The 21365-nt window shown below is 61.0% G+C and overlaps 2 protein-coding genes and 7 non-coding genes across 10 annotated transcripts; 3 read left to right on the top strand and 6 right to left on the bottom strand.

The window, feature by feature from the left end:
• The first annotated feature begins 570 nt into the window (after positions 1-570).
• Positions 571-641, top strand: TRNAG-GCC (transfer RNA glycine (anticodon GCC)). Its single transcript has one exon. It is a non-coding gene; the product is annotated as a tRNA-Gly (tRNA).
• Positions 642-866: 225 nt separating this feature from the next.
• On the bottom strand, positions 867-940 carry TRNAN-GUU (transfer RNA asparagine (anticodon GUU)). The gene has a single exon. It is a non-coding gene; the product is annotated as a tRNA-Asn (tRNA).
• Positions 941-1502: 562 nt separating this feature from the next.
• TRNAS-GCU (transfer RNA serine (anticodon GCU)) lies at positions 1503-1584 on the bottom strand. The gene has a single exon. It is a non-coding gene; the product is annotated as a tRNA-Ser (tRNA).
• Positions 1585-1693: 109 nt separating this feature from the next.
• Positions 1694-1765, top strand: TRNAA-CGC (transfer RNA alanine (anticodon CGC)). Its single transcript has one exon. It is a non-coding gene; the product is annotated as a tRNA-Ala (tRNA).
• A 2677-nt stretch (positions 1766-4442) lies between these two features.
• TRNAD-GUC (transfer RNA aspartic acid (anticodon GUC)) lies at positions 4443-4514 on the bottom strand. The gene has a single exon. It is a non-coding gene; the product is annotated as a tRNA-Asp (tRNA).
• Positions 4515-4716: 202 nt separating this feature from the next.
• Positions 4717-4790, top strand: TRNAT-AGU (transfer RNA threonine (anticodon AGU)). The gene has a single exon. It is a non-coding gene; the product is annotated as a tRNA-Thr (tRNA).
• Positions 4791-5071: 281 nt separating this feature from the next.
• TRNAE-CUC (transfer RNA glutamic acid (anticodon CUC)) lies at positions 5072-5143 on the bottom strand. Its single transcript has one exon. It is a non-coding gene; the product is annotated as a tRNA-Glu (tRNA).
• Positions 5144-6013: 870 nt separating this feature from the next.
• On the bottom strand, positions 6014-10499 carry LOC136789338 (josephin-2-like). Its single transcript, XM_066989402.1, has 5 exons — positions 10361-10499; positions 9172-9381; positions 8960-9085; positions 6990-7184; positions 6014-6912 (listed from the first exon to the last, which is right to left on the bottom strand). Exons 2-5 carry the CDS (start codon positions 9315-9317, stop codon positions 6813-6815), a joined length of 567 nt encoding a protein of 188 aa, XP_066845503.1. The 5' UTR covers positions 9318-9381; positions 10361-10499; the 3' UTR covers positions 6014-6812.
• Positions 10500-10571: 72 nt separating this feature from the next.
• On the bottom strand, positions 10572-19833 carry LOC125181371 (aspartate dehydrogenase domain-containing protein). 2 transcript variants are annotated; one of them, XM_066989388.1, is made up of 8 exons: positions 19782-19833; positions 19126-19192; positions 17696-17837; positions 15665-15749; positions 14747-14896; positions 12867-13099; positions 12151-12302; positions 10572-10668 (listed from the first exon to the last, which is right to left on the bottom strand). In XM_066989388.1, exons 2-8 carry the CDS (start codon positions 19187-19189, stop codon positions 10631-10633), a joined length of 864 nt encoding a protein of 287 aa, XP_066845489.1. In that variant the 5' UTR covers positions 19190-19192; positions 19782-19833; the 3' UTR covers positions 10572-10630. The 2 variants fall into 2 exon arrangements, with proteins under 2 accessions (XP_066845489.1, XP_066845491.1); XM_066989390.1 differs by lacking the exon at positions 14747-14896.
• Between the last annotated feature and the right edge of the window lie 1532 nt (positions 19834-21365).

Below are 21365 nucleotides of genomic sequence, written 5' to 3'. Positions count from 1 at the left end.
GGCGCTGAAACTGCTCCGGCGCGGTTTATCCCGGGGCCGCCCGGCTCCCTTGGGCTGGGTGGTGGAGCAGCCCCGGCGGGGCGTTCCGGAGGAGCGGGGCAGGGTAAACGGCGCCGGAGCCGCTCGGAGCGGGGCCCCGCGGGGCCGGGAGCGCTCCTGGCCGCTCCCCGGAGCCACTGGCGCCATCCCCTGCGGGGCTCCGCCCCTCCCGCACGAGACACCCAATCAGCGCCGAGCGCGCGGAATTCAAACCGGCTCCCCTCTCCGGGCTGCACGCTCGCGGCTGGGCGGCCAATAGGGGAGCGCGGCGCTCTCCCGCCACACCAGCGGGTGCTGCGCGCAGCCAATCAGGATCGAGGCGGGGCTATAAAGGGAGGCTGCGGGGCGGCGCTGCTCAGACGGGGGCTGGGGTCGCGTGGCTGTGGGGTGGGGGCGTCGCTTCCGTTACGAGCAGCAGTGCGCTGTTGCGAGGGAATCTACCATATAATACTACTATAGAGTTGTTTTAAGGTCCTTTATTTAAGGTTATTTAGCTTCTTTTTTCTTAGTTTAGAAGCTGTTCTAACGGGGGCATTGGTGGTTCAGTGGTAGAATTCTCGCCTGCCACGCGGGAGGCCCGGGTTCGATTCCCGGCCAATGCAACGTGCTCTTTTTCTCCCTTTCTTGTCAACCCTGAGTCTCAACGCAGGCAGCGCTCCCAGGAGCCGCTCGCGCCTCATCCCCGTTTACCAAAGTTATATTTTAATATTATTTTTTTAGCCGAATGGAAAGCGGAGAGGAAGCGGATTTAAATGGGGAAGAGTCAAAAGCGTGAAATAGCTTAGAAAAAAAAAAAAAGGGGGGGGTGGAAAAAACAGGAATGCCCGCGTCCCTGGGTGGGCTCGAACCACCAACCTTTCGGTTAACAGCCGAACGCGCTAACCGATTGCGCCACAGAGACCCGCGGTGACGGTTTCGCTCGCTGCTGCTCCGCTGGGTGAAGGATGCTGAGGGCTGGGAAAATTGCACGGGGGAGGGGTGCAAAAGAAAGGGGGGCAGTGGGGAAAGAGCAAAGGGGTCCCCCTCTCGGGAGCTGCAGCAGCATCCTCACCTGCACTTGAAAAAAATGGGGGGCACGGGAAGTTGCGCGTGAGGGAGGTTTTGTAGATGTAAAGTAAATAAAAGGCGGGGGGAGCCCCTGGCATGCCTTCAGGAGTAGTGGGGGCTCGGTTAGAGGGACCCCCGCGTTCCCCACGATTTCCCAGGGGAATCCCCCCCTATCTACAGAACTGCTCGGGGATCCCGAAAGAACTCTCGCAAACAGCCGAGCGTGAAAGCTGCGCATTTATGCAAAAAAAAAAAAAAAAAAAAAAAAACGGGGGGGAACCCCCGCTTGGCGGTGGGGCAACGTTTGCAAAACAAAAGGGGGAGGCTGAGCGGAGAAAACGCCCTCGGTAAACGGGAGACGCATTCCATATAACGGGAGGAAAAATAAAGAGAAACAAACCAAAAGGTTCGCCCGCCGACGAGGATGGGATTCGAACCCACGCGTGCAGAGCACAATGGATTAGCAGTCCATCGCCTTAACCACTCGGCCACCTCGTCCCGCGGCTCCCGCCCGCCGCCGCGGCGCCATGGGGCGCGCCGGGCCCGCGGCCGCCGCCGGGGGGGAGGAGGCGGAGCCAAGGGCGGCAGCGGGCGGGAGGCGCGCGCAGGGGATGTAGCTCAGCGGTAGAGCGCATGCTTCGCATGTATGAGGTCCCGGGTTCAATCCCCGGCATCTCCACCAGCAGGGAACTGCATTTTTATTTTGTTTTTTATTATTATTATTATTTTTCTATCCGCACGGTAAAAGGCTCCGGTGATTCCTTTTTTTTTCCCCTAGAACTTCATTCTAATTGCACAATTCCTCCACTTACGGCTTATCAGCCCAAACTATATATTCCAATAGAGACCAGCAGAGTGGCGCAGCGGAAGCGTGCTGGGCCCATAACCCAGAGGTCGATGGATCGAAACCATCCTCTGCTAGCTGCTTTTTTCCTCCCATCCTTAAAAACCTACCTAATTCCTTTCTTTCTCTGCTCAAAATAGGCTCTGCGGCTCATCACAGGCCTTACGCGAGGGACTCTGCGATATTTTTTTCGGAGATTTTTATGAAAAGCTGCTAAATAGTTAATTATTGCAAATACTAAATAATACTAAAAAATATTAATCATAATTAATGACAATTTTATTACTAATGGATGATGATAAATTTAGTAGCGATAATTATTAATGATAATTTTATTACTGATTTTATTAATCATAATTAACGATAATTTTCTTGATAATAATGGTAATTTTAGTAGTGATGATTATTGAAGGTAATTTTATTAATGGTGTTATTAATCTTAATTAATGATGATTTATTAGTAATAATTATAGCATATTAATGATGGTAACGTTTTGTAAAAAATATTTAATAGTGATCAGTTTTGAATAATTGTTGCAGAACAGGGGTTATTAATACCTCTCTGGGTACACCTGGGGGAAAGAGAAGGGAGAGGCTGCCAAGCCAGAGCTTGGGATCAGAGGGAAAAACTTGAGGAAAGGGGATTTCTGATAGAAGCGAGATCAAAGCCAAGCTTTGGAAGTGAATGAAAGACGCATATATAGTTATATAAAGTCTCCTTTACATGTAATATATATACACATATTTCTTTGCAATATATATACACAATTTCTTTGCAAACTTCACTCAAAGCTGCTGAACTGCAAGAATAACGAAGGCAAGGGCCTACCTCTTAATGGGAGTTAGGAGCTGTTTTCCGTTCAATTCCGATCCTTAATATTAATCCACACACTTAATAAACATGGCTTTTTTGTTGCTTCAGAAGTCTCCTTATTTGCGTGTGTTTTCTGATACAACTTGAATTCAGAAAGTCCAGGTAGTCTGTATGGGTGGGTTACTTGATTTGTGAATAACTGACTGGTTCATCAGGCTCTGGGGCTGGTGTTAACAGTTCTAGTTTTATAAAAGTGCCTCTCTTTAATACCTTTTACCCATGACCTGGAAGAGGAGAAAAAGTGCACCCTCAGGTGCTGCCACTCACTGCTTTCAACCGTTCTGAAGGATCCAGTCTGAACACACAGACGTTGTTTCTATTTGTCTCTTCTACAGATTGCTGTTGTAATAGTAAAAGCATTGTTGTGTGTGTAGTTATCCATTATGATATCGCCTTTTTGGAATAAAAAATATAAAAAAAAAAAACGGTGTCCCCTCTGGGTGCTATCCCCAAATTAACCTTTGGGACAGAGTACAATGATTTCTATATAGTCATAAGAAGCTGGACTCAGTGAACATTGTGTGTCCCTTCCAACTTAGGATATTTAAATTCTATAATTTTAATTCCTTCTGCTAAGGATAAACTCCTTACTACCATCCACCGATTTTCTCCTGCTAGTCTCATGATTTTTTTGCACAACAGAACATCACTGCACGGCAGCTGCCCTGGGATTTTCACAGGACGCATCAGCTTTGGAGCAAACTTTGAGGAACCCCTTCCCCACTTGACTTAGACACAGACTTAGGTGTTAAAACTGGATCGCTCAGGGCTTCATCCAGAGAAAACGCAAAGAGGAAGAGCACAGAGTCACCCCGTGCAATGACTCTTCTCTGCGTGACCACGCTGCGTGCTCTTATAACTAACAACAGCTCAGAACAGGAACGAGAAAGCTGCTCCCCGACCTGCACCAGAGGAAGGACGCTGCCTAGGACGATCATATTTCCGGAAGAGGAAGATAAAGAAGGAAAAATAAATGATACATAAATAAATCATAAATAAACCACCGAGAAGCAGCTCTGCGTGCCAGCTCTGGCTTTGGCGCCAAACCTGAAGCTTTCGACTTGAAGGCCGCCGGCTGATTGGCGGGCGGGGCCGCGGCGCGATTGGTCGCTGAGAGAAGGGGCGGGGCGGCGCCCGCGCTCCGCACGCAGTTCCCACTCAGGTCCGATTCTGCTTTATAAATACCTTTGGGGGGCACCAATTGCTGGCACTTCATGGGACGGGGAGCGGAGGGGAACGTCGGTGTTAGTGGGGCTGGTGTTTGATACCTAGGGAATACGTTACCATGACGTCATATTAGTGTAATTTTTTTGTCACTTCTGCTGAGTTAAACTCTGGGGAGCGTTGCGGTGCTGTGCGTTACGCCCGCTGCCCGTCCTAACGCAGGTGGCCGCAACTAGGGCTCGCTCTCTGCAGCGGGTCCAAGCACACTGCTCGTTCAGGGGTGTGTGGGGGGGGTAGCACCGTGAAAAAAAACACGTCGAATCCCCTCGCGGGGGGGATGCCGACGCTTTTTTACCCGCGGCCAAGGCGCAGGAGGTTCTACCCTATCCCTAATCCAGGTCCAAGGGTTTTACGGGGGTGGAAAAAAGCAAAAAAAAATAAAAAAAAAGGAAGAAACAGGAAAAACAGAGCATCCTCCCCGTCGGGGAATCGAACCCCGGTCTCCCGCGTGACAGGCGGGGATACTTACCACTATACTAACGAGGAAGGAACTGGGAGAAGGTTTTTCGGACACGGTGCCGAACGCGTTCCCCCCGCCGGAGCTGCGGCCGCAGGGGGCTGCGCAGCACCGGGAGCCGCCGCCGGGGAGCGGCTCCGTTCGGTGCCGCCTTCCCCGGGCTGCTCTGGGAGGGGAAAACCGGCGGCGGTGGCTGCAGATGACGGGAGAGGGCGGCTGCGTTTCGCAGGTGGCGCCGTGGCTTAGTTGGTTAAAGCGCCTGTCTAGTAAACAGGAGATCCTGGGTTCGAATCCCAGCGGTGCCTCCCCTCTGTCGCGACAGAGAGCGGTGATCATTTTCTCACACCTCATTTACTTATTTCCTTTACGCATTTCTTTTTAAAATCTTGTCCCTGCCGCACGCGCATCCCTGAGAAAGGGGAAGGGTCGAGGCAGCCCCTTCTTTCGTGGAGCTTTTCCCCCATCCGCCGCTCCCCACGGGGAACGAGCCTTGTACCAGGAACGGCGTGAGCGCAGCGATCGAAAAAGTGAAAGTGAAACTGGGTAGAAAAGGGAAGGAAAAAAAAAATTTCAAACAATAAAGTTATTCCCTGACCGGGAATCGAACCCGGGCCGCGGCGGTGAGAGCGCCGAATCCTAACCACTAGACCACCAGGGAAGGATGTACACTCGTCTCCTGTCGTCTCTGAAAAGCCAATCTGAGACGTGATTTATTTATTTTTTTTAATTATTTTTATTTTTTTTTCTAAAATAATCTTTTCAGCGCTCCTTCCCCATACTGACGGTCGCAAACGTGCTGCGGGTTCCGCGGCGGCCCCGGAAAGGTTCGCCGGGATTAACCGCGGCACTGCAGGAGCCAGCTCAAGCAGAGCGCGAGGCGCTTAAATAAGGCGTTAATTGTAATTAATAGAAATAAAAGGAGGGGAGGTGTTTGCGTAGGGAGCTGAAGGCGAGTAGATCTGACAAAAGGCCTTACAGGGACGGAGGAAGGGAGGTAGCTATGATTCTATGATTCCATAAACGGCCGCTTGGGGCCGCCGTGAGCCCGCAAATTGCCTCGCGGCGCCGCCGCCTTCTGCACGCCCCTCCGCACAACCTCCGCCCTTTATAACCTCGCTGCGACCCTGATTGGCTGCCCGCAGGGTGCAGCGCTTCCCATTGGCTGCGCGCGGGGCGAGGGCGGGGGATGGCTTTGAATTTCCCGCGGTCTGCGCTGATTGGCCCGGCCCCGCCGCGGCTGCCCCGGGTCGGCTCCACGGGGGCGGGAGATGGGTGGATGCGAACGGCGTGCGGGGATTGGCTGAGCTGGAGGGCGCGCTCCGCAGCCGACCAATCAGTATGCGTACTTTGGATCCGCCCCGGCGGAGCGAGCGGAGGCGCCACCGAAGGCGCCAGGGCCGCGCTTGTTCGGGGGGGAGCCGAGGCCGGGCTTTGGGCACGGTTCGGCCTCCAAGGGCCGGGCTTGGCCCGCGTCCCCCCGAGGCGCGGCGATGGTGGAAGGCCAAGGATCGCGGCTGAGCCCCCGAGCTGTAACCCAGCAGTTTTAATCACCTTTTGGAGGGTAATTAACCCCCCTCTGGGCACCAAGCAACGGCCACGCCACCAAACCCGGGAACAAGGCAACGCCGGGGGCCGAAATCCACCACCAGAAGTAACCCGGCTCCGGGGGCAGCCGCGGTGCCGGTGACACAGCCCTGCAGAGCCAGGAACGGCGTGCAAGCGGCGGGTGACACACGTTGGCAGCGGGTGACACGGGCGGCATGCACAAGCGGCGGGTGAGACGCAAAACCGGCGCCACGCAGAGGAGCCTGAGGTGCACAACCGGCGTGCAGCACGCACAAGCAGCGCCCAGTATGCGTGAGCAGTGCCCGGTATGCACAAGCAGCGCCCGGAATGCACAAGCAGCAAGGTGGCATCACCCCGAGTGGGTGACAAACACAAGCGGCGTGCAACGTCGCGACAGCGCGCGACCCAAGCACGAGTCGCACGACCAGCGTGCGCCCCCCCACGCCAGCGCTGTTCTCGCCCCGTTACAACGCGTCGGCCCCGCGACCTCTGCCTGTGCCCCGTCACACGCCCCGCAGAGGAATCCCGGTGACACAGGGAGGCAAAACCCAGAGCACAAAATCAGGGTGAAATCAGGAAACTGAAGCACCGCAACGGCGGGCAGGGGGTGAAAGGGGCACCCGGCCCCCCCACAGAGTCCCCTAAACCCATCCAGGTTCGCACCGGATGGGTAAAAAGCTGAGGAAAGTCCCAAAACGGAGCCGTTTCATCCCGAAGCAACGGGAGCCGGTGCCACCCGTCGTCCTTGTCCCCACGACGAGTCACTCGGGGCTGAGCCAGGCGCCGGCCTCCTCCACAGCCCGGGGGACGACGAGGAAAACCTCGCAGAGCCCTTGGGCGAGGAAATCCCGGAGGAAAGCCCTGCCGGAAGGAAAGGAGGGAGGTGGAGGTGGCACCGGGCGTCCCCCTCGGTGTCCCCTCGGCGTCCCCCGCAGTACCTGAGCTCGGCCTCGCCGCCGATGCGGGCGGGAGCGCGGAGCTTGGAGTCCAGGTTGTAGTAGGTGCCGCCCAGCTGCCGGACGGCCAGCCAGTGCTTGCGGCGCAGCGGCAACGCCACGAAGCCCAGTGAGACGTGGGAGGGCACGTTGAGGATGAAGCCCATGATTTGTCCCAGTGCCAGCCGCTCCAGCGACCTGCCGGGGGAGAAAATGGGGTTAGGGGGCTCAAACGTGGGGGCTGGGAGGCTCAAACATGGGGTTAGGGGGGTCAAGCACAGAGCTAGGGGGCTGGAAACCCATGTTAAGGGGCTTAAAAATGGGATTGAGGGGGGTTAAAATAGGAGTTGGGGGATCAAAAGCAGCAGCAGAGGTTCAAAAGCCACCTTTAGGGGCCAAAAGAACAGGGGAGGAGGATTAAAAGCAGCATTGAGGGGCTAAAAAATTAGGTGAGGGGGCTCCAAAGCAGCAGTGAGGGGCTCAAACATGGTGTTGGGCTCAAAAAGTGGTAGTAAGGGGCTCCAAAGCAGCATTAGGGGACCTGAAACTCATGTTAGTGGGCTTAAAATGGGGCTAAGGGGGTTAAAATGGGGTTGGGGGGCTCAAAAGCAGCAGCAGGGGCACAGAAGTTGCGTTAGGAGCTCAAAAGCTGTGCTGAGGGTTAAGAGCAGCAGTGGGGGGCTCACAAAATGAGATTAGAGGGATCAAATATAGGGAGGGGGGCGCTCAAAATGCCATCAGGGGTTCAAAAACAGCATTACGCCCCTCAAAAGTGGCATTAGGAAGAGGCTTGAAGCCTCAAAAAGTGGCGTGAAGGGGCTCAAAACCTGCATTCAGGGCTTGAAGCCCAAGTTGGAGGCTTCAAAATGAGGTTATGGGGCTTAAAACCTACATTTGGAGACTCAAAACCCACGTTTGCGGGCAAAAATATGCGGTTAAAGGGCTCAATAGCAGGGTCAGGTGCTCAAAAGCAGCGTCACGGACTAAAGCGCACTTTTTGGGGTTAAATAGCAGGGTTAAAGGGCTCAAAACCCATATTAAGGGCCTCGAAACCAAGGCAGGGTCTCAAAACCCCCAGTGAGGGGCTCAAAAGCAGGGCTCAAGAGCCCAACAGCAGGGTTAAAGGGCTCAAAACACGTGGGGGGCTCAGCAGTAGGATTAAATGGCTCAAAAGCAGAGTTAAATGGGCTCAAAACCCACATTAAAAGGTTCAAAAATAGGACTACGCGGCTCAATAGCAAAGTTAGGAGGCTCAAAACCCACAATGGGGGGCTTAAAAGAAAGGTTAAAGGGCTCAGTAGCACAGTTAAGGGCTTCAAAAGTAGTGCTGGGGGCTCAAAAGCCACGTTGGAGGGCTCAAAATGAGGGTTAATTCCCTCAAAACCCCCACTGGGGGGTAAAAAGCAGGCTAGGGGGCTCAAGAGCAGCGTTAGAGGCTCAAAACCAAAATTAAGGGGCGCAAAAATGGATTAGGGACTGAAAAAAAATGGGCTGGGGCCTCAAAAACAGTGTTAAGATCTCAAAACTCACGTGAACGGGGGCTAAAAAATGGCGTTTGGGGCTGAAAAGTGGGGTGAAAGGGCTTGATAACAGGGCCAGGGGGCTCAAACGTGGTATTGTGGGACTAGAAAGCAGTGTTTGGGGGTAAAAAACAGCATTTGGGGGGTAAAAAACAGCATTTGGGGGGTAAAAAGGGGCAAAAATATGGGGTTAAAGGGCTCGAGAGCAGGGTTGGGGGCTCAAACCCTATAGGGGGAACCTTAAAACCTGCAGCGGGGGGCTCGGTTGTGGGGTTAAAGGGTTCACGAGCAGAATCTGGGGTCTCAAGCCCCACATTAGGGGCTGAAATAATAGGTGAGGGGCTAAAAGAATTCCTCGGGGTTCAAAAACCAGCATGAGGGGCTCGAAGACCGTGCCGGGAGCTTGTGAGCGTCGTTTTGGGATGAAAAAAGAAGGTTTTGGGGGCTCCTCACCGGCGCTTGTCCCACCAGACGGCCGCCAGCCCCAGGCTCTGCAGCGCGGCCATGATCACGTTCACGTCGTAGTTGCCCGTCCCCAAAACGCTGCGGTGGGGGTTGAGGCGGGCGTCGGGCGCCAACCTGGGGGGGGGAGGAAAAAAACGAAGAAACGTTAAAAATCTACGGAAACGGGCTAAAAAAAAGGGGCGGAAAGGGGCAAAACGCACCTCTTGCAGATGTCGTCGGCAGCCTCCTGGGTGAAGCAGGGGCGCTGCAGGACGTTGTTGAGCGCGTGGACGGCGCAGAGCTCCAGGCGCTGCCGCTCGTGGTACAGCCCCGGCTCGGCCCCCCCGGCCGGGGGAGGCCCTGACATGACCCCGGTGCCGGGGGGGGGACGGCGGCGGGGTTTGGGGTGCGCGGCGGTGGCCCCCGAATCGCTGCGAAGGGGGTGGGGGGGAATAAGGGGGTGGGGGGGGCTCTGCTGGTAGCCCCCAATCTCAGCCCCCAACCCCAGGTGTCCCAAGAACCCCCCCTCAGGAAGCTCCCCCCTCCCCGGGCCACCCCAAACCTTCCAGCCCCCCCCCCCCCAGCCCCCTAGGACCCCTCCAAGCCCCCCCAAATTTTTCCATCACCTTCCTGTACCCCCAAAGACCCTCCAGCCCCCCCCCGACACCCTCAAGCACCCCACCCGCCCCCCCTCAAACCTTCCAGACCCCCCCCCTTGGCCTCCTAGGACCCCTACACCCCTTCCAAAACCCCCCAAAATTTCCAGACACCTTCCTGCACCCCCCAAAACCCTCCAGACCCCCCCCCTACACCCCCAGATTCCCCCTACACCCCCAACCCCCCCCCCAGACCCCCCCGGACACCTTCTGGACCCACCAACTTCCCCAAGACCCCCCCCAAAAAAAACTTCAAGCCCCCCCCAATACCCCCAAACCCCCTCAACCACCACCTGTACCCCCCCTCAGCCCCTCGTGCGCCCCCAAATCCCCCCCCAACAAACCCAAAGCCCCCCCAAAACCCCTCAGCCCCCCCCAAAACCCCCTCAGAACCCCCCCGAAACTTTCAGCCCCCCCAAACCCCCCCAGACCCTGACCCCCCAAAACCCCTCCAATCCCCCCAAAACACCCCCAAAACCCCTCCAATCCCCCCCCAAACGCCCCCAACCCCCCAAAAAACGCCCCCAGCCCCCCCCAAACCCCCTGCAGCCCCCCCAGGACCCCCCCTTGCCCCCCCAGCTCCCCTCAGGGCCTTGCAGGCCCCTTCCCGGGGACACCCAGGACAGGGCCCCACGGGCCTCCCAGGCCCCCCCCGACCCCCCCAGCCCTCTCCAAGCCCCTCGAACCCCCCCAAACCCCTCGGACCCCCCACCCCCAGAGCCCCCCCCAACCCCCCCGGGCCTGCCCAGCGCACCCCGCGCCTCCTCCCGGGCCTCCGGCGGCCGCATCGCCTACAGCGGGCGGGCGGAACTACAACTCCCAGCGTGCCCCGCGGCCCCCAGCGGAAACACCCCGCCCGTCCGCGGACCTTCCTCCCGGCGTGCTTTGCGCCCCGCCCGCTAAACCCACGCGGACCTTCCTCCCGGCATGCCCCGCGGCGGAAGGTGGAGGCGCAGCCACCAGGAGGCGGTGTCACAGCTTTTAATGTCCCCCCCGGTGCCCGGTCCCGGCCTTTTCGGTCCCCTCAGCAGAGCTGGACGCATCCGCCGTGTCCGCGGCAGGCTGGGGGGGGACAGGGGGTGACGGGGGGCGGGGGGGACACTGGGGACAATGGGGGACATTGGGGGACACTGGGGGACGTGGGGACATCTGGGGGCAGGGGGACATTGGGGGACATATGGGGACATTGCGGGACGTATGGGGACATTGGGGGACATGGGGACAATGGGGGTGATGGGGGCATTGGGGGACATATGGGGACATCTGGGGACATTGGGGGATATGGGGACATTGAGGACATGGGGACATTTGGGGGCATATGGGGACACTGGGGGATGTGGGGACATCTGGGGACAGGGGGACATCTGGGGGCATGGGGACATCTGGGGGCATGGGGACATTGGGGGACATGTGGGGACATTGGGGTACATGGGGACATTGGGGGTGATGGGGGCATTGGGGGGCATATGGGGACATTGGGGGATATGGGGACATTGAGGACATGGGGACATTTGGGGGCATGTGGGGACGTTGGGGGCATATGGGGACATCTGGGGACATTGGGGGATATGGGGACGTTTGGGGTCATGGGGACATTTGGGGGACATGAGGACATTGGGGGATATGGGGACATCTGGGGGACATGGTGGCATTGGGGTCATGGGGACATCTGGGGACACTGGGGGTTATGGGGACATTTGGGGGACATTGGGGACATGGGGACATATGGAGACATTGTGGCATCTGGGGACATTGGGGGATATGGGGACATTTGGGGTTATGGGGACATTTGGGGGACATGACATTGGAGGATGTGGGGACATCTGGGGGACATGGGGATATGGGGGGAAATGGGGACACGAGGACATCTGGGGGACATTGGGGCATGGGGACATCTGGGGATATGGGGACATTGGGGGACATTGGGACATCTGGGGACGTGAAGACGTCTGGGGGACATGGGGACATTGGGGATCACGGGGACATGGGGACATCTGGTGGGACCGGGGGCATGGGAATGTCTCATCTGGGGGACATGGGGACACCTAGGTGACATGGGGCTATGGGGACACGGGGACATCTGGGAGATTTAGGGACATGGGCCCAGACAGGAGGACAGTGGGGGATTTTGGGACACGGGGGGGTTGGGGACATAAAGGGGGACATTGCAGGACATGGGCACAAGTGGGACACGGGGACATGGGGGGACATGGAGGCCTTGGGGACATTTGGGGTGACACAGGGGACACAGGGACATGGGGATATATGGGGGGGGACATGGGGACATGTGGAGGGACATGGGACGCAAATATAAGGGACATGGGGGACAGGAGGGGACAATGGGGACAGGAGGGGACATGGGGGACAGGAGGGGACACTGGGGGACATGGGGGGACAGGAGGTGACATGGGGACAGGAGGGGACATGGGGTGCTACGAGGGGATAGGAAGGGACACGGGGGGACAGGAGGGGACAATGGGGACAGGAGGGGACACGGGGGGGACAGGAGGGGACACGGGTGACAGCAGGGGACACGGCACCCACCCAGGAGGCTGCTCCAGAAGGCGTCGCGGGTGGCAGCTCCGGTGACGGCCCCGGGCGCGGCGGGGTTGCGGCGGGTGCTGGTGACGCTCAGCGCCCGCCCCTCGTCCCCAACGCTCGTCACCTCCACCTCCACCACGTGCCAGTCGGGGACGCTGCGGGGTGGCGGCGGGGGGACATTGTGGGGACAACGGGGTGGCACCGGGGGACGCGCGGCGATGGGGCGGCGACGGCACCGAGACCCCGATCCTGCACCCCAGTGCTGCCACCGGGGGCTGGTTGGGGACATGGGGGACGTTGGGGGGGACATGGGGTGGCACAAGGGACATTGGGGTGCCACAAGGGACATTGGGTGGCACAAGGGACATGGGGGTGGCACGGGGGACAGGACATGCTGATGGTGACAGGGCGGTGACAGCCGCTGGTGGCACGGAGTCCCTATCCCTGCTCCTCGCTGCTGCCACCCCGTTCAGGTGGGGACGTTGTGGGGACACTGGTGGCACAGGGGACAGCAGGGGACACCAGGGGACACCAGGGGACAAGGGACACCGGGGACAAACCCACCCCAAAGCCACCACAAGCGTCCCACAGCCCCGCTCCCCACCACCGTATCCCGGCTGGGGACACGGGGAGGTGCCACCAGGTGCCACCAGGTGCCACCAAGGACCCGAGGTGCCACCAGGAGGTGCCACCCGGCGGTGCCACCGCCTGTCACCCACCTGGGGTCGGCCACCAAGCAGGCCCGGACGCCGTCGAAGCCCAGGCTGGGGGCGGCCACGGCGGCGGCCACCATCGTGTTGACGTTGTTGGGGGCCAGGGGACAGAGGGGACGCAGGGGACCCTCGTAGAGGACCTCGCGGCCACCCGCGGCCACCGCGGCCACCAGCCGCTCCCGCAGCCAGCCCTGCAGCCGGAAGCTCTGCGGGGCCTTCGTCATCGTCACCTTCAGCGCCTGGTGGCCGGGGGGGGGGGGACGCCGTCACCAACCGGGGTTGGCAACCGTTGTCCCCAAAGCCCGACGGGGACACAGCCCGGGGTGTCCCCAAACCCTAACGGAGTCCCCAACCTTGAACGTTGTCCCCAAACCCTATTAAGGGACCCAAATTTGGATGTCCCCAGACCCTAATGTGGTCCCCAAGGTTGAACATTGTATCCAAAGTCTGATGGGGACACAGCCCAGGGTGTCCCCAAACCCTAACGGGGTCCCCAAGGTTGGGCATTGTCCCCAAACCCTATTAAGGGACCCAAATTTGGATGTCCCTAAACCCTAACAGGGTCCCCAGCCGTGAACGTTGTCCCCAAACCCTAATATAGAACCCAAATGTGGATGTCCCCAGACCCTAATGTGGTCCCCAACCTTGGGCATTGTCCCCAAACCCTATTAAGGGACCCAAATTTGGATGTCCCCAGACCCTAATGTGGTCCCCAAGGTTGAACATTGTCCCCAAAGTCTGATGGGGACACAGCCCAGGGTGTCCCCAAACCCTAACGGGGTCCCCAAGGTTGGGCATTGTCCCCAAACCCTATTAAGGGACCCAAATTTGGATGTCCCTAAACCCTAACAGGGTCCCCAGCCGTGAACGTTGTCCCCAAACCCTAATATAGAACCCAAATGTGGATGTCCCCAGACCCTAATGTGGTCCCCAACCTTGGGCATTGTCCCCAAACCCTATTAAGGGACCCAAATTTGGATGTCCCCAGACCCTAATGTGGTCCCCAAGGTTGAACATTGTCCCCAAAGTCTGATGGGGACACAGCCCAGGGTGTCCCCAAACCCTAACGGGGTCCCCAAGGTTGGGCATTGTCCCCAAACCCTATTAAGGGACCCAAATTTGGATGTCCCTAAACCCTAACAGGGTCCCCAGCCATGAACGTTGTCCCCAAACCCTAATATAGAACCCAAATGTGGATGTCCCCAGACCCTAATGTGGTCCCCAACCTTGGGCATTGTCCCCAAACCCTATTAAGGGACCCAAATGTGGATGTCCCCAAACCCTAACGTGGTCCCCAACCTTGAACCTTGTCCCCAAACCCTAATATAGAACCCAAATGTGGATGTCCCCAAACCCCAATAAGGGACCCAACTTTGGACATTGTCCCCAAACCCCAATGGGGTCCCCAACCTTGGACATTGTCCCCAAACCCTAATAAGGGACCCAGCTCTGGACACTGTCCCCAACCCTAGAAGTGGCTCCCAAACTAAGATGCTGTCCCCAAACAGCGTCCCCAAGCTCCATGGTGTCCCCAACCCCCTGTCGTCCCCAAGCCCCGTGGTGCCTCCAACCCCCTGGTGTCCCCATGGTGTCCCCAACCCCTTGGTGTCCCCACGGTGTCCCCAACCCCCTGGTGTCCCCAAGCCCCATGGTGTCCCCAACTCCCCAGTGTCGCCATGGGGTCCCCAAGACCCCGGTGTCCCCAACGCCCCGGTGTCCCCACGGTGTCCCCAACCCCCTGGTGTCCCCAACCCCCCAGTGCCCCCAACCCCACGGTGCCCCCCCAGTGTCCCCAGTCCCCCGGTGCCCTCCCAGTCTCCCCGACCCCCCACTGCCCCCCCGGTGTCCCCAAGCCCCCGGTGTCCCCGGTGTCCCCAGGGGCTCACAGCCAGCGTGCCACTGTCATCCATGCGCCGGATGTCCTCGCAGCCCCACAGGGCGCCGCGGGGGACGTAGAGCGTGTGGCCCCCCCGCGCCGCCGCCCCCCGCAGCCGCTGCTCCGTCAGGGGGTCGGCCAGCGCCGTGGGGGACCCCAGCTGGGGACACGCTTGTCACCACCTCCCTGTCCCCAAAGGCCCGGCCCCGATGTCCCCAACGTCCCCATTGTCCCGGCCCCAATGTCCCCGATGTCCCCGTTGTCCCCAACATCCCGACCCCAATGGCCCCAACGTCCCAACCCCAACGTCCCCAACGTCCCCAATGTCCCGGCCCCGATGTCCCCAATGTCCCTGTTGTCCCCAACATCCTGACCCCAATGTCCCCAATGTCCCAGCCCCAGCGTCCCCAACGGCACAGCCGCAATGTCCCCAATGTCCCCGTTGCCCCCAGTGTCCCGGCCACGATGTCCCCAATGTCCCCATTATCCCCAACATCCTGACCCCAGTGTCCCCAACATCCTGACCCCAATGCCCCCAACATCCCAACCCCAATGTCCCCAACATCCCCAACGTCCCCAATGTCCCGGCCCTGATGTCCCCAACGTCCCCATTGTCCCCAACATCCTGACCCCAGTGTCCCCAGCATCCCAACCCCAATGTCCCCAATGTCCCAGCCCCAACGTCCCCATTGTCCCCAACATCCTGACCCCATTGTCCCCAACATCCTGACCCCAGTGTCCTCAACATCCCAGCCCCAATGTCCCCAACGTCTCAACCCCAATGCCCCCAACTTCCCCACCACCCCACCCCCAATGTCCCCAACCCTGCTGTCCCCAACTGCCCCCATTGTCCCCTCCCCGCCCTCCCCCACTGTCCCCGCTGTCCCCAACCTCCCCGGTGTCCCCTGCCCGTGCCCGGTGTCCCCACCATGAAGTCGGCGTGGGCCAGGATGTCCTCGCCGTGCTCCTGCGCCACGCAGGGGTGTGCCACCTCCACCACCAGGTCCACCGCCCTGGGGACACGGGGGGACACCGGGGGACACTGGGATGTGGCGGGGACAGGGGGTGGCACTGGGGGACACCGGGATGTGGTGGGGACACGGGGGGACACTAGGACGTGGTGGGGACATGGAGTGACACCGGGGGACACGGGGGACACTGGGACATGGCAGGGACATGGGGTGGCACTGGGGGACACTGGGACATCGTGGGGACACTGGGATGTGGCGGGGACAGGGGGTGGCACTGGGGGACACCGGGATGTGGTGGGGGCACGGGGGGACACCGGGGCACACTGGGATGTGGTGGGGGCACGAGGGGACACTGGGGGACACTGGGATGTGGTGGGGACACGGGGGGACACTAGGACGTGGTGGGGACATGGAGTGACACCGGGGGACACGGGGGACACTGGGACGTGGCAGGGACATGGGGTGGCACTGGGGGACACTGGGACATCGTGGGGACACTGGGATGTGGCGGGGACAGGGGGTGGCACTGGGGGACACCGGGATGTGGTGGGGGCACGGGGGGACACTGGGATGTGGTGGGGGCACGGTGGGACACTAGGACGTGGTGGGGACATGGAGTGACACGGGGGACACTGGGACATGGCAGGGACATGGGGTGGCACTGGGGGACACTGGGATGTGGTGGGGGCATGGGGGGACACTGGGGGACACTGGGATGTGGTGGGGGCACGGGGGGACACCGGGGGACACTGGGATGTGGTGGGGACACGGCGGGACACTAGGACGTGGTGGGGACATGGAGTGACACCGGGGGACACGGGGGACACTGGGACGTGGCAGGGACATGGGGTGGCACTGGGGGACACTGGGACATCGTGGGGACACTGGGATGTGGCGGGGACAGGAGGTGGCACTGGGGGACACCGGGATGTGGTGGGGGCACGGGGGGACACTGGGATGTGGTGGGGGCACGGTGGGACACTAGGACGTGGTGGGGACATGGAGTGACACGGGGGACACTGGGACATGGCAGGGACATGGGGTGGCACTGGGGGACACTGGGATGTGGTGGGGGCATGGGGGGACACTGGGGGACACTGGGATGTGGTGGGGGCACGGGGGGACACCGGGGGACACTGGGATGTGGTGGGGACACGGCGGGACACTAGGACGTGGTGGGGACATGGAGTGACACCGGAGGACACGGGGGACACTGGGACGTGGCAGGGACATGGGGTGGCACTGGGGGACACTGGGACATCGTGGGGACACTGGGATGTGGCGGGGACAGCGGGTGGCACTGGGGGACACCGGGATGTGGTGGGGGCACGGGGGGACACTGGGGGACACTGGGACGTGGTGGGGACAGGCGGGTGACACTGGGGGACAAAGGGACATGAGGGGGGCACAGGGTGACACTGGGATGTGGTGGGGACACAGGGGGACACTGGGACATGGTGGGGACACAGGGTGGCACTGGGACACCGAGTGGCACTGGGACGTGGGGGGACATCGGGTGGCACTGGGACATGGCGGGACCTTGGGGACGTGGGGGTCCGTGGGGTGACACTGGGGTCCCAGAGTGGCACTGGGGGTCCCAAGGGTGACACTGGGGTCCTGGGGGTGACATGGGTGACACTGGGGTCCCAGAGTGGCACTGGGGGTCCCAAGGGTGACACTGGGGTCCTGGGGGGGTGACACGGGTGACATTGGGGTCCCAAAGGTGACCTGGGGGACCTTGGGGTGACATTGGGGTCCATGGGGTGACACTGGGGTCTTGGGGGGGTGACACGGGGTGGCTTTGGGGTCCCGGAGTGACACTGGGGGTCCCGGGGGTGACGTTGGGGTCCACGGGGTGACATTGGGGGGGGTCTTGGGGTGCATGGGGGGTGACGGGGAGGGTCTGGGGGTGACGGGGGGGGACAGGGGGTGACGGGGGGGGGTTGACGGGGGGGTTTGGGGTGCCGGGGGGGGGGTCCCCCACTCACATCTGGGGCAGCAGGCTCAGGTCCCGCAGGCGCAGGGGGGGGGGCAGCCCCTCCAGGACCCCCCCGTCCCGCGCCCAGACGAAGGCCAGCGCCAGCCCCAGGGGGGGGCCCCGCGCCAGCAGCTGCCCCGCCAGGAACTGCCCTGGGGGGGGGGACACGGGGGGGGCACCCCCAGTTCTCCCAGTCACCCCCAGTCACCCCCCAGCTGCCCCCAGTTGCCCCCCCGTTGCCCACCCCCAATTGCCCCCGTTCCCCCCCCGTTGCCCCCACTCCCCCCTTAGCCCCCCATAATTGCCCCCATTGGCCCCCAGCCCCCCCCAGTTGCCCCCCACCCCCCCAGTTTGCCCTATAGCTCCCCTTTGCCCTTTAATTGCCCCCGCAGCCCCCCCAGTTGCCCCAATTACCCCCCACATCCCCCCAATTACCCCCATTGCCCCAAATTACCCCTAAGCCCCCCCCTTTACCCTCATAGTCCCCCAACTCCCCCCCCAATTAACTCTTAATTATCCAATTGCCCCCATAGCCCCCAACTGCCCCCCCGCCCCACAATTACCCCCTCCAATTGCCCCATAACCCCCAATTACCCCTATAACCCCCATTTAGCCCCCCATGCCCCATCCAATTGCCCCCCCATTGCCCCCCACACCCCCAATTACCCCCTTAATTGCCCCTATACCTGCAATTACCACCCCAAGTACCCTGCCAGTTGCCCCCACAGCCCCCAATTACCCCCATAGCCCCCCAATTACCCCCCGTAGCCCCCAATTACCCCCATAGCCCCCCAATTACCCCCATAGCCCCCAATTGCCCCCATGCTGCCCTATTGTCCCCCAGTTGCCCCATCCAATTGCCCCCACCCCCTAATTACCCCGATTGACCCAATTACACCTCGTTGCCCTAATTACCCCCAATTGCCCCTTAGCACCCCATTACCCCATAGCCCCCCGATTGCCCCCATACCCCCAATTGCCCCAATCTCCCCCAATTACCCCCAATTACCCCAATTACCCCCAATTGCCCCAAAGCCCTCCATTACTCCATATCCACTAATTGCCCCAATTACCCCCAATTACCCATAGCCCCCAATCCCCCTAATTGCTCCAATTACCTCAATTACCCCCAATTACCCCCAATTGCCCAAATACCCCCAATTGCCCCAAAGCCCCCCATTACTCCATAGCCCCTAATTGCCCCTATTACCCCAATTGCCCCATAGCCCCCCAATTGCCCCAATTACCCCCAATTGCCCTAGTCCCCCTAATTGCCCCCATATCCCCAATTGCCCCAATTACCCCTAATTGCTCCCATACCCCTAATTGCCCCCATGCCCCCAATTGCCCCATAGCCCCCAATTGCCCCATAGCCCCCAATCCTCCCCAATTGCCCCCCACCCCCAATTGCCCCCCCCGCCCCTAATTGCCCCCCCATACCCAGCCGTCCATAGCCCAGGATCCCCACACGGCGACACCGGGGGGGCCCCGCGTCCTCCGCCATGGCCTGCGGGGTCAAGGGTCAGGGGGCGGGGTCAGGACCAGGGGGCGGGGCCAACTCAAATGGGGTCAAGGGTCAGGGGTCGGGGGCAAGGGGGCGCTATGGGTCCTGGCTGCCCCATAACTGCCCCCATGTCCCTGTAACTGCCCCCATTACCCCATAACTGCCCCTAATACCCCATAACTGCCCCCATTACCCCATAACTGACCCCACACCCCCATAACTGCCCCCATTACCCCGTAACTGCCCCCCTTGCCCCCTTACCTGCCCCCATAGGCCCCTAGCTGCCCCCCAGCCCCACAAGCACCCCTCTTACCCCCATAACCCCCCCCAAGCACTCCCTAACTGCCCCCTCTGACCCCTTACTGCCCCCCTCCACCCAACAACTGCCCCCCCACCCCATAATTGCCCCTTTTACCCCCCCGCCTCCCCCAACCCCATCCACTACCCCCACGATTGCCCCCCAATAGCCCCTAATGCCCCCACGCAACAGCCCCCCCTTGCCCCCTAAATGCCCCCCCACGACCTCTAACTGCCCCCCAACTGCCCCCCAACTGCCCCCCCACACCCCATAACTGCCCCCCCCAGCCCCCACCTGCCCCACGTCCCGCAGTCCCAGGGCCCGGCTCGACCTTTGTCCCCCCCCACACCCCCCCCGGGGGTGGTTAATGCACAACCCGAGCACCTGGACCCATTGCGGGGGGGGGGGGGGGGGGGAGCATAGGGGGCCCCGGCGAATTTTTTTTTTTGGGGGGGGCCCAGCCACGTGGGTGCCTTTTGGGGGGGGGCAAAGGGGGGGGGGGGAGATTTTTCGGGGGGAGGCACCTGGGTTTTTATTTTGGGGGGGCACGGGGGGGGGGCAGACACCTTGATCCCCATTTGGGGGGGGGGAATTGGGGGGGCAGACAGCTGGATCCCTATTTGGGGGGGGGGGGATGGGGGGGCGGACACCTGGGCCTAATTTTGGGGGGCATGGGGGGGCAGACACCTTGATCCCCATTTTGGGGGGGGGGGTTCGGGGGGGGGCAGACAGATGGATCACGATTTGGGGGGGGTCATGGGGGGGCAGAGAGCTGAGTCCCTATTTCGGGGGGGGCATGGGGGGGGGGGCAGACACCTGGGTCCATATTTTGGGGATCATTGAGGGGGGGGCAGACACCTGAGTCTATATTTTGGGGGGTCATGGGGGGGGCAGGCACCTGGCTCCCCCATTTTGGGGGGGTCATGGGGGGGGGGGCAGGCACCTGGCTCCCCATTTTGGGGGGGTCATGGGGGGGGGGGCAGGCACCTGGCTCCCCATTTTGGGGGGTCATGGGGGGGGGCAGGCACCTGGCCTCCCATTTTGGGGGGGGGGGGGGGGCACCGGATGCCTGGGACCCACCTGGGGGGGGCTCTTGGTTGGAGGGGGGGGGCGGCACCGGAAGCCCCGTGCCCCCCCCCCCCCCCGTGCCCCCCCCCCAAACCCATCACCAGGCCCCGTTGCCACAGCAACGGCTCCGCATCCCCCCCCCCCCCAACTCCTCCGTCGCCCCGGCAACGGCTCCGCAGCGCGCGCCCCCCCCCCCCCCCCCGCCGCGGTTGCCACGGCGACCGCTCTGCAGCACCGTTACCACGGCAACCGGGAGCGCTCCCCCCGCCCCCCCCCGTGCAGCGTTGCCATGGCGACCGCCGCAGTGCCCTCCCCATCCCAGCGCTGCCGCGGCAACCGGCCCGTTGCCATGGCGACGAGCATCCGCAGGCCGGTGGGGAGGGGGATTTTTTTTTTGGGGGGGGGCACCGCTGGTTGCTATGGAAACGGGGGGAGCCCCCCCCCCCCCTTTCACATCCCTACGTCCTCCTTCATGCCTCGCACACGCGTGTGCGCGCCCCTTGGCGTGTGCTTGGCGTGTGCGGCCCCCCCCCCGCACGTGCAAAACCCCAAAACGCCCCCCAAATACCCCAAATTTCCCCCAACCCCCCCCAAAAATCACCCCAACACCCCCCCAACACCCCCAAAAACCCCGCTAAGGACACGCTAAGGACACGCCAAGCACACGCCTTGCCCCCCCGCCCCGCCCCCCCCCCCCCAGAGAGGCTCCCGGCGGCGGTTGGAAACACCGTGATGGATTTTATTAAAATAGGAAAGTGTTGGCCGCGGCGAATTAAAAATCCCCCCCCCGGGCCTAGAAAAGCCCCCTTG

This window comes from Anser cygnoides, unplaced genomic scaffold, assembly GCF_040182565.1.
Source record: "Anser cygnoides isolate HZ-2024a breed goose unplaced genomic scaffold, Taihu_goose_T2T_genome scaffold_44_1, whole genome shotgun sequence".
NCBI lineage: Eukaryota > Metazoa > Chordata > Aves > Anseriformes > Anatidae > Anser > Anser cygnoides.
The sequence above is the reverse complement of the archived record's forward strand: the minus strand, read 5'-3'. Positions and strand labels throughout refer to the sequence as shown.

What these genes read in the sequence shown, in the direction of transcription:
- LOC125181371 (XM_066989388.1), bottom strand. Translation starts at nt 19,189, where the DNA reads ATGGCGGAGGACGCGGGGCCCCCCCGGTGTCGCCGTGTGGGGATCCTG. An exon ending in CCTGGGCTATGGACGGCTGG is followed by an intron (nt 17,838 to 19,125) that starts GTATGGGGGGGC and finishes CCCCCCCCCCAG; the next exon opens with GGCAGTTCCTGGCGGGGCAG. An exon ending in ATGACAGTGGCACGCTGGCT is followed by an intron (nt 13,100 to 14,746) that starts GTGAGCCCCTGG and finishes CCCGGCCACCAG; the next exon opens with GCGCTGAAGGTGACGATGAC.
- LOC136789338 (XM_066989402.1), bottom strand. Translation starts at nt 9,317, where the DNA reads ATGTCAGGGCCTCCCCCGGCCGGGGGGGCCGAGCCGGGGCTGTACCAC. An exon ending in GCCGACGACATCTGCAAGAG is followed by an intron (nt 9,086 to 9,171) that starts GTGCGTTTTGCC and finishes TCCCCCCCCCAG; the next exon opens with GTTGGCGCCCGACGCCCGCC. An exon ending in GTCTGGTGGGACAAGCGCCG is followed by an intron (nt 7,185 to 8,959) that starts GTGAGGAGCCCC and finishes CTCCCCCGGCAG; the next exon opens with GTCGCTGGAGCGGCTGGCAC.